Source organism: Amblyomma americanum, chromosome 1 (assembly GCF_052857255.1).
Source record: "Amblyomma americanum isolate KBUSLIRL-KWMA chromosome 1, ASM5285725v1, whole genome shotgun sequence".
NCBI lineage: Eukaryota > Metazoa > Arthropoda > Arachnida > Ixodida > Ixodidae > Amblyomma > Amblyomma americanum.
In genome coordinates, this window is record NC_135497.1 from 217618391 (window position 1) to 217630018 (window position 11628).

At 44.1% G+C, this 11628-nt stretch overlaps 1 protein-coding gene across 1 annotated transcript in view; it reads right to left on the reverse strand.

Moving 5' to 3' along the window:
- Window positions 1-6214: 6214 nt before the first annotated feature.
- LOC144115742 (cytochrome P450 4V2-like) overlaps window positions 6215-11628 on the reverse strand; it is a 35159-nt gene continuing 29745 nt past the window's right edge. Inside the window, exons 6-9 of the mRNA XM_077650236.1 lie at window positions 10355-10528; window positions 10081-10147; window positions 7470-7643; window positions 6215-6961 (exon numbers count right to left, since the gene is read on the reverse strand). Coding sequence (XP_077506362.1) covers window positions 6753-6961; window positions 7470-7643; window positions 10081-10147; window positions 10355-10528 — 624 coding nt within the window. The 3' untranslated portion in view covers window positions 6215-6752. The remainder of the gene's footprint in view (window positions 6962-7469; window positions 7644-10080; window positions 10148-10354; window positions 10529-11628) is intronic.

Consider the following 11628-nt stretch of genomic DNA (forward strand, 5'->3'; position numbering starts at 1 on the left):
ATAGCTGCTCATGTGTCGAAGCTAACTTGTGTGCGTTGCAAGGCTGAAGGGGCAGAAACTAAAACGTTCAAGAGATGGCTTGGGTAGCACTGCTGCTTGCAGTATTTGGACATACCTAACTAAATAAATAAAAAAATGAGCTGGCACACCTTTGAAGTAATGCTGCCTGCCTTCATAAAATGAGGCTCTTCAGAGAAGCTTTAAAGGGAAGCTGAAGCACTTTTCGAAAAAATTGAGTTCGATTCGATATTTTGTAGTTTTTAGTCCGCTGAAAAATAATATCGCATTCGAAAAGGGCGGAAATAAACGCAAAAAGCTGCTTTTTGGAATAAAACGGGCACCAGCGTCTCAGGGCGCCGAGCGAACGGCGCGAATGGCCGGGATCGTCGTGACGTCATCTACGGGATCTCCGGCCAACATCGACTGTGTTGCTGCGTAGCGCGTTGCTTCAGCTGGCTTGAGAACTGCGTTTTGCAAATTATGGATCCGTCGTTCACCAAAGCGCGGGCCAAAAAGCAGCAAGCAAAGCAGGACGGCCGGCAGACTACCTGTGAATGGCGTCACTTCCGCCAGTTCCCCCATTGGGCGCTTCCGAAAACGAAGAGGGCGTGTCGGCGGCGGGTTTTTAGGAAGCGATTGCGGCTCATTTTGCGAACAGAATCGAGAAAAAATTTACACACATGATTTTCAAAGTCCCTTCTTCCCAACCACAGCGTTTCATGCAATTTAAAAACCGTTTCAGCTTCCCTTTAAGGAAGTCCGCATGTGCGCGACAATAGAGAGCCGTAACCTAACTTAAATTAGGAAGGTCTCGAAATGATTTTTACATTGTATTGTACGTAAGGTACCACAAATAGGTGTTTTTGATTCTTAAAGGGCAGCTGCAATAGTTTTTGAAAACTCCTTGTTATCGAACTACTCAAATTCTTTAGGCTATAAGGAAACCATGGCAAGTTATCTTGGCCTGGTTTTTAAAATGATGGCCATGTAAAGCTCATGCTTCTCCTCACAGCGTCGTAAAAGCGCCAAGCTCGGCAATGACGTCACGGACGGGGAGATTTCAAATGTATTTTTCCTTCGCTCAGTCTTTGCTGTGCGTCATCGGATGCTGCGAAACAACGCTCCAAGGGCTTTACTTTGCAGTGGAGTATTTTTTTCTTCAAAAGCAAGTGCTTCTCTATTAGAAAAGTACTGACTAGATGACGTCGTCATGCACCCCTACCCCTCCACCCCTCTCTACTGTGCGCAGTGGAGAAGCCTAGAAGCCGTCGTGGTGTTAATTGGTGATTACTTCATCATTTCAAATGCCAACCGAAAAAAAAACTTTGTATTCTTTACCTCCAAGTTTCACACATTCGACCCCTTCAAGCTCGTCAGGGTGTCAACCGAAATGTTGGTAGTGACGAGGTGCTCCTGGCTGATTAGTACAGCTGCAGTCGTAGCGGTGCATTTCGGTCATTCTAGGCAACTGCGGACAGGTTCAGCTAGAACGCTTTGTAGAGCTCGGCTTTTTGTTTTGCCGATGTTTCCGTATATAGGCAGGCTTTACCGCAGGTATGCCATGAAGAATGCGTTGTGTAGCTTGATAATCGACCGCGCTGGCGTTCGCCACGATTATCCCCGGGAAAGAAGAGAATGCCAGCAGCAGCTCTCAGACTCTTTTTCATGTAAGAGATATGAGTGCTGCAGGATATATTTCGATCGATGTTTACTCTAAGAAAGCGATGGCTTCTTTCGTCGGGTATTGCTGGGCTGTTTATACACGCGACGTAATGACACATGCTCTTGCGTGCAAAGGCAGTTCGACAAGGCAAGTAGTTGGACAAGTTCGTAACGGCATTTCATAACTACCTTGCAATTGGTTGCGCCGTGTATGCGAGCTGGTTCTATAGCAGAGTGAAGGCCGCACCCGGTGATCTGGATTAACCACGCCTTGTGCCAAACTGGATTTCCTATCTCCGCCAATTTGTAAGCTTATGATTGTTTCTAGCGCTCGGACCTCTCTCAATAGGTCTTGTTCATATGTGGGCCCACTCTCAGTATAGCAGGCGGCGATTATCTGTTCTGGTATTACATGCCCCGTCCCCGTGCTATCGCGTATGTTTTAATTTATTTCTTACCCTGCTTTCTTTACAATCATTACATTGCGACTACCGTATTCTTTTCATCGGTATATCAGTGCTTTATTATTATTACTCTTAGTCTAATATTTTTCACTAATTTTCAGATATTGCTCCCATAGGCAGGTTACTCTCTACGACACGATTATCCCTTCAAAATTAGACCGTGCTTTAGTTGTACGGCACCCCTTTTACAACAGTCGAGCATTCAGCCTTGAAGTTATCCAGAACCGCACTGCGAATAGCGACCTCTGAATTGTCCTCGTCATTTCATGACCTCGTGTTGCAGCGGAGGCACCAACCTACTTTACTTTTTCTCATGGAACAAGTGCATTTTTCTTGCTTAATGATATCAATATATTTCCATAATCACTTTTAAAACTGTCGGTATGAGAATGCAGGTCATTTTCTTCGAATTGCCTGTTCTCACGAAATTCATTTATTATCATACCACATTATATGTACAATTTCTTTTTATTCCAAGAAGTAATGAGTAATAGAAAAACCATTCCGCACCAATATTATCGGCATCAATGACGCCACCCACTTCAAGATTGCCTTTCAAAGTTCATTTTAGCCAAGGTCTTCTCCTCTGAACTACAAATTGAGTATTAAATATAGGATTCCTTCTTGTGCTGCCTTCTGGCCCTGCATCTAAAAATGAGTTGTTTATAAATTGTTCTGTTTTAGATACAATGAATTCCCTACAAGATAGTACTGGATCATTTTATATTTCTGTAACAATTCCGCCAGCATATTCAATAGACTCCGACAGTTTCGGCAAATAGAGCCAGAGGTTAATATAGAAATTAAGATCTGTATTATGGCGCTCTTTGGTAGCGTGGAAACGAAACTACAAGCTCGTGTAATGACGTTACGTTTTTGTGCTCTTTCCCGGCCAGAATAAAAAAAGAGATAAAAGACAAAATACATGAATGAGGCTTCGTGCACCAAAGCAGGCATGAGTATATAGTAGCTTAAAGAAGAAAGATAATCATATTTGCACTTTCGCATGGGACGAGGAAGTAGTCTTCAGTTTCTTATGTAACTGTGGAGCTACCAGGTAACGGCATTACGAGGTGTAATTACGTTTACTTCAGTCGACAGATTGATCAACACTTCAAAAGTATAGTTTCTACAAGTTAATAAGGTTTGTATATATCAGCATGATAAAAAATTACGGAGGGCTGTCAAGACCAGTTAACTGCTTTGCAGGCAAAATCATAAATTTTTAAAATTATATTTTTCTTCCTTTCTAATCGCAAATGTCGTCATCAGCTCACAGGCGTAAAGAAACGGATACATTTGGTTCACCTTTATTCTCCAAAAAGCAATGCGGTTTTGTGGCCTATGGGTTCCGTGCTCGCTTCGCAATACGAAGGTCCTTTTTTTGTTTCTCCGCACCATCGGAAGAAATTTTTTTCCTTGCTGACGACGTGATTAAGGGGTTTATGGGGTTTAACGTCCCAAAGCGACTCAGGCTATGAGGGACGCCGTAGTCAAGGGCTCCGGAAATTTCGACCACCTGGTGATCTTTAACGTGCACTGCCATCGCACAGTACACGAGCCTCTAGAATTTCTCTTCCATCGAAATTAGACCGCCGCGGCAGGGATCGAACATGCGTCTTTCGGGTCAGCTGCCGAGCGCCATAACCACTGAGCCACCGCGGCGGCCTGCTGAGTTTTAAGGTAACAAATAACTTTCAGGATAAAGCGCATATAACCCCTACAGAAATCCCGGACAACGTAGAAAGAGCCGCAGGCGGCAGAAAATATCCTAGAGAAGTCCAGTCGCCTCTCACGTTTGAGCAAAGAACATTAAAAAACAAGTCGAACGCTCTTGCAGGCTAGTTGGTTCATTGCAGAAAAAAGGTTAGTACTGCGCGAATGAGACACGACAGGGAACAAGGAACACAATCTAAACTCGTAAAACGTGCCAACGTAACCTTAGCCTGCCAGTCTGCCCTAGAAAAATCATGCAATCACAAAATAGATGAAAGCTTTAGCCAGCAAGTTCAACGTTTCCGCGCAGCTGGTTATCCGCCACCCCCCCCCCCCCCCCTCATCATCGCAGCGTGTGAAAGCGTATTACAGAAGCTTAAATGCCGCAAGAAAAAAAAGAATGAAAAGGACAAGGAAAAGCCACTGCAGGTGATGCCTTACATACACCGGGTATCCCACAACATCGAAAAGTGGCGAACCGATATGATGTCAGGATATTTTTTTCGGCACCGATTAAGTTGCGTAATATCTGCCCTTCGATGTCGACAGAAAAGATAACCAGGCCGCAGTGCTATAGTTCAAAAAGTGCGATTCAGGCCTTGTCTACACAATTCCCCTCACATGCGGTAGAGTTTACATTGGGCAGACTGGTAGGTGGTTTAATGAACGGGCACGCGAACACAACTTGGCAGTGAAGAACAATATGGGAGGTCATCTGGCACATCTTTGTAAGAACTTTAAAAGAAAGGCTAAGGGCAAGGAAAAAGTGCCTTGCACCCCAGATTTTCGCATCACTACCTTTTTGTTTAGATCAAGATATAAGACGCTAAAGGAGGTGGCCGAATCATACGACATCGTAAAAAATGGTGAAAAATTTGTCACCACTCCCTCTATTTCGCTTTCACTGAGTGAAATCACGTTTTTATAAGGCCACCTGTAATTGTATCACTTTTGTCCTAATTTTGTTCTTAAGATGTACTTCAAGGCCGGAAATGTAGTTTTATCTTGTTCTATGCTCACCTTTACACTTGTTATTTGTTGGCTTCCGCGTGAAGGTTGTTTTTCCTTACCTCATACATTCTTTTACCGGGTTTTAAGTTTCACCTTTACTCTCGTTCTTTTTTGTTTCAATGCTCTCATGCCGGTTTTTCCATATGCCTCACCATGACTTTATAGCGTTTTCATAAGTATTTTGCTCTTCTCGGTTGGGTCACCTGCATTGTCACTTCGCTCATTTTCACCCCCTTTACTCAGGTTTATTGTTAGGTTCCTTACTTGTTTTTAATCGTTTTCTTGATATGAAGTGTCTCAGGACATTCTGACTGAGTGCTCTGTGGTTTATCGGCCCTTGTGCAACGTAAAAAATTGATCAATGTGGTCTAGATTTTAATCATGTCTTGTGTGAATGACAGTGATGGTTATGCGCCTAGGTTCATCCCTTATATATATCGTCTGCCTTTCGGTCTCGAGTAAACAGTTGGAAGTGTGCGCTTGGTTGTCATTTTGGTTCCTCGTTCTTCTGTCGTGTCTCATTCGCGCAGTTTTAACCTTTTTTCTATTCAAAAAAACCTTACCAAACTCCGCGACTATGTCTTTCCGTTGGATAATCCATGCAGACAATTGTTGCCAGTGCTCTTACTGGCTGTTTAATTGGGCCTGTGCTTAGCGTACAACCTCCACCTGACCGTTTAGCTCGATTTGTTTTTGCCTAATAGGATTAGGAGTTAAAAAACTACGTTTGCGCTTTCCATTTCACCTCGAAGCCAACTTTTGTCTGAATCTTAATATCTTCATGTCCTGTGCATGAATTTCGTCCTACTCCGAATTTCGGGACGCGTGCACACCGCACACATACACAGTTCGATGCCATGCACACACCATTCGATTAAAACAGAAGCGAAACCTCTGCATTTATCATGCAGAAGATACATAAATAATTAACAATTGCGAAAGCATAATTGTGCCTTCTCAGTTACGACCAAAGTCTATGTCTACTGGAGCTCATATTTTTATGGGCGTTAATATTAAGTACCCTAGGATTGAACTGTGCGATGGGTGGAAAATTAGCGATAAATGATCTTCAGTCTAGCGAAGCTCATGGAGTTCGTTTCTGACCGTTTGGATACGATCGTTCTTGGCAGTCGATGACCGCCATTTCATCGTCAACCTTGGCAGCCGGGACCGTGGCGTAGCTGCACGCTTGAACTGGTACTAAAGCCAAGAGAGCATAAGAGGATGCTTTAGTGTAGCACGTTTTCCAATTCAAGTCCACTGCGAAACACATGCTAGCACATGGCTTACATTATCTGTCCTTTATTCATCAGTTTGATCACATTCGGAAGCTTAAGTAGATGGGTCGCAATGCAGGCGCGTTATCAGCGCAAGTGGAAGCAAAGACGTTATGCTGCGGACTGTCGATATTAGTCTCACTCAGGCAAATAATACTTCAAGCTGCTTAATGAGGATACGGATATTGTTCCCGTTTTATGTCCTGTGCTCTTCACGGAAAAGAAGACTTTCATTCTTGATATCTCTACTTAGTTACATACATTCATACATACATTCATGTATGTATGTGATATATGCATGAATGATGATTACATGCAGAAATCACACACGTGTATTAAGCTATTGGTGCCAGTTCGGCTCAAACATGCGTGATGGGGCGATTATATTTTCTGCGCAAAATTTGCACAGGTTCTTGTGATTGCAAATAAATTGATATGGTATATTTCTGAACCGCTTTTATTAAAAGTTAAGGCTCTCTGAACCAAAAAATAATTTTTACAGTGCAGTCATACTCGTAAAGAATTACAATAGTGTTCAAATTGTTCAGTAGTTATAATTGAGCAAGTTCAAGTATTGCGTCCTTCCTCGATGTGCCACAGTGGGCGTCCACAGCAGAAATCTTCATTGAGAATGGGCGTTTCCTGTGACACTTTCCGCTTGTTTCTTCACCTTTTCTCGTGGCTTAATTTTGATTTCCATGCCTTGGGTTGCTTTGAGAACCACCTCAATGGATAGTTGCAGCTGATCCATTCGAAGTTTGGAAGTGACGGTGTAACGACGCATGATCTGTGTTAGCAGGATCTTTTCTTCCAAGTTGGCAAACCTTTGACCTGGTAAAAAAAAAAAGCGGCTACATGCGTTTCCGCATATTCAAGCTGCCACTCCTTTCCTTGATTACTGGAAATGCAGGCCTGAATGAAAAATTAGCGGCACTTTCTTTGCTTGAATTCAGTCACCCTCAAAAATAAATTAGGTATCGAGTAGAACGTTTAAAAAGCTGCGAAGAAATTGCAGAAGATACATCTGAAGTCTCGCATAGCGTGGAGTCTCTTTAAACGGAACTAACTTAATCCAAAGTTTAGATTATTCGAACCGATAATTCAGGACCTGTAACATCAAGCTTGTTAAAACGACTCGCATGGTTCGAACTTCTCATAAATGAAATGTTTTCTGCTACTTGGGTGCGAAATGATGAAAATCGGCTGTGCTTTTCGTCCTGATAAAATGTGAATCTTATTGGAACGAGGGTCGAGGCTTCGTTTTTATTAAGTTGACAAGCCAGTTACTTTCGAATGGCTGTTTAAAATGGTTTTTATATTTATTTTGTTTGACACTTACCAATGCAGTTCCTGAGACCACCGGAGAATGGAATGTACTGAAAAGGATTCTTTTCTTTGGTGTCGAGAAACCGTTCGGGTATGAAGCAGTCCGGTTTTTCAAAATACTTTGGGTGTCTTTGTATGAAGTAGATGGCTGCAACTGCGACGGCTCCCTTGGGCACAGTGTACTCTCCTGTATTGAACCAAGGAATGAGGAGTCGCAAATATTCAAATCAAAAGCTAGTTGCCTTTCGTGCGCTGCACTTGCTGTATAAATGCGTTGTCGAGCAGCACATACACAGTACTAGAAAAGATACAAACAGAATCAACACAAAACCTAATGTCTGCAAAGTTGAATACAGAAAGGCGTTTATGCAGAACCACACTAACAACTCGTTTTCATAGGGGATCACGCTGAAAATTAGATTTAACTGAGAATACGAAAATTGCGTCATTCAAGGAACGCGCGACCCCTGAATTGGATCGTGTAAGGCGGGGTTTTTGAGACATTGGAGTAAATTTTTATTTATCCAGCGCCGATGGATCGCGAAAATTCATGCTAGCGACCTGAAGCACAGTTAGCCGGTTCAAAGCTCTTCTCGACCCTGAGCAGAAGTACTATCACATGGTTGAGTAATAATAGCGGCTTAGCATCAGCAGGAATACACGCGAGCAGCCAGGGCGTCATCGGCGCTATGCGAAAGAATGCCCGGAACTACAGCGGAGCCAATTCCGTCCAATAAATCGAAAGCCGAATGAGGGACTTCCTCGCATGTAACGCGTGCTCTCGAGAATGTTACGCCTGTGGTACAATAATGAGGGGTGCCGGAATATGTGGGAGCATTTGTCGAGGGTGAATGGAGCACTGCCATTCGTTTATTGTCTTAGCCCAGAAGAAAGGCTAAAAAATTGTTCCTTTTTTTAGTGAAATAGAAAAAATCAAACTAGCATTACCAGAAAGGAGTAATGATGAAGGGTATAGTAAAACAATACAGACTTAAAGAGTATTTCTCTTTCTTCTTCTTGCTCGCACTTTTATAAGAAAAGCACAGTGTGTGAGTCGCATTGATATTATCGTTAAACGGTGCATTCTCCGGCCTAGCTATTGCCGATTAGCCTTAAAATCTAAAGGAGAAAGTATGAACAGTCACCATTAACAAAAACTAAAATGGTAGGATTTTAACGTAGCTAAACCGAGTAGACGTGCGAAAGAAGATTTTAGCCTGATTGGCTCATCGTTTTGCTTCGCTGTGTCGTCGGCACGTCTGGCGACGATACTAGACTCAGCTTAAGCTCTGGCCGAAGTTAAGCGGATCTGATCTGTTCGCGCCGGAGATCGTTGATGATAAAGACAATGTGCAATGCACAGCGCGAGAATGTGTTGCAGTTTAACACGGGGCGTAATCGGCTGCGGCGTTAGCCTAGTGCTTTAGTGCAGTGGCCAGCGAGGCTGATCTGTTCGCGCCGCCGCGGGTTCGAATCCCCGTCGCGGCAATTGTTATTTACTCAAGGTCAGCGATGGCCCTCTTTTGTAGCGTAGGTCGTTAAGTAGAGCTTTCACTCTAAAATCTCCTAATATTTTCGCCTGTATGACAGTGGCAGCGCTGAGCTTCATGCTCTCACGTGGCGTGGTCATATACGGCGCCGGACATTCGTAGTGATTATTCTGCGGCGACTAGGGTTATCATGACCTAAGTGGCATTTGCTCTCCACAAATTTCCCTCCTCGGTGGTCGCTGAGGTCCTAGAGAAGACATGTGCCAGATAGAATAAGTAAGGCAGGGAGACTTCGCAATATAACCTGTTTGACATTATAAGGTCTGTTTTCCCCGTTCTCTCGCCTCCGCAGTCCGCACAGCTCGTGGCCGCACGTGAGTATCGGCGATAATTATTGCTTCATAGCTGACTTTAGAAGCGTGGTTACTTTCAATTGGCCTGGTGACGTGGAAGGCAGTTACCGGGCTCCCAAATTTTGTTCATGCCATTTCTTCAGGCTTGTCACGCGAAGCTCTATAACCGCTCATCTCTGATTCATGGCCTCAGTGCTCGGCCTCTCAAAATAAAACTGGCGGGAGCTAAACGTCCACACATATGCGAACTGATTGAAGATATGTATAACGAAAGGGAAACTACTTTCAGCCGCCTTGTATAGGGTCACGTCCCCTTAAATTATTCATTGCTACATCTCGTAATTTGCATACCCCTTTCCTTCATTCATTGCTTTTCGCTGATCTGCAATAGGCAGCTACAACCTGTGCCTTCGGGAGTGACATATATAAAGAAACGTCAGGCATAACATAAGTTTTTAGAGGCGGGGACTGACAATAATGACAATGCAAATGAATTATTCGGCAAAAGCACTACTCGAAAATAAGGCATCTAGCAACGTGTGCTGCCCACCAGTGTAAAGAGTGCGGTCAAGTGGCCTCTTCTCTAATCAACTTCACCTGAGGCTCCTGTCCGTCCTTTTGTCTTTATAACATCGTGGATAAACCAGATCCAGAAAGAAGGTATTTGCCGTTGTACTACCGAAGCGCTAATTAACACACTTAGTGCGCTAACTCGCAATGATCCACCTATGTGAGCCGCAGCTTTCTTCCTTTGCACATTAATAGCGAGCTTCTTTCTCACCAACTTTCATGTCCTCATCCACGTTGCGGGCAATTAGGGGAACCGGAGGGTAAAGCCGCATGGATTCCTGCAAAGAACCAGAGAAATGGTGGCATAGCGTATTCGTTTCTATTAAAATTCATTTCGGGAACAATATGTGCGATATCTAAAATAAAAATATTACAGCTCCAACATTCTGTATTCCTGCCCAGCTGATACGCTAGCGAGTGAAGGACGACAACTAGACGGAGAAACAAAATGTGTCCGAAATTCTGCCTTTTCTTAATGTACGTACCTTGAACACGCACTCCATATATTTCAGCTGTTTCATGTCTTCTATCGTGACATCTCTCTCCTGATCGTCTCCAAAAATGCTGTCAATTTCTTCGAGTACCTTTGCCTGTACCTCTGGGTGATTGCCCAACAAGAAAAGAGTATATGCGATAGCACTGGCTGTCGTCTCGAAGCCCTACAAAAGGACAAAAAAAAAACACTTGTCAGGAATAGCTTTTGTTTTTAGAACATCAATAAAGAAGAAGAAAAAACAACCACCAAAACAACCTCATAACCTGACACAAAATTCGGAGGTTGCAGGTTCTGGTCCAACCCGCGGCGTGCAGTCGTTTCTTCTTCTTCTTTCTAATCAATTATCTTTAAGCGAGTAAATATTTACACTATTAATTTCTAATGAATCAACACCACTAACATAAAAACAATAGAGAAACATTCGCCTATGCCGGCTGGTTTCGGAGCCCCACTTTTCCATTCCTTTCCCTTGTCTGCTCAATAACTTAACAGGGCTCTAGGTTCTGGCAGTCTTAATGTCACTGGTAGCATAAGAGGGTTCTCGCAAAGCTTCTGCCCTCACCATTCGATCACGTCCCATGTGGCACTGGCGGTTATACAGGACGAACTACGTCCGCCGCAATGCACGAGGTTGGTGCTGGTAAACACTCTTCTGGTTCGGTTAAATGCCACATAAATAACCGCGAAAGCAGAACATTGGCCAGCCGACCTCGTAGCTCAGTTGGTAGAGCACCGGTCGCGAAAGTCAGATGTCGTGGGTTGGGATCCCACCGGTGGCACGTGGTTGCTTGTAAGGAGTAAGCCTTACTTGCCCCATTGAGCAAAAACCCGTGCGTGTGTGCGTGCGTGTGCGTGTGTGCGTGTGTGCGTGCGTGCGCGCGCGTGTGTGTGTGTATGTGTGTGTGTCTGTGTGTGTCAACCTGGCAGGCGGTGGTGAAATTAATTATTGCGCAAGGTTTCTTGCGACAACCTGGACCGCAGAAGTCCCACCGGTGGCAGCACGTGCTGCCTCTGGGCAGTGGAACCGCTTAACCGCTGCACCACTGTGTCAGGACTCTTATGAGCATTCCCAGGGATCTATGAATGTTAAATACAGAAAGATCATTTCTGCATATATGGGCATTATCCCATTAGCTGTCGCATCATACCCTTAAGGCGGAGCACGGGCCGCGGTATGGCGGTGACTGCCTGCACAAAATTAGCGTGCAAATCAAAAGGGGCGTAGGGGCGTCGCGGCGGGTACTGTATAGCCATGCAGAGGTG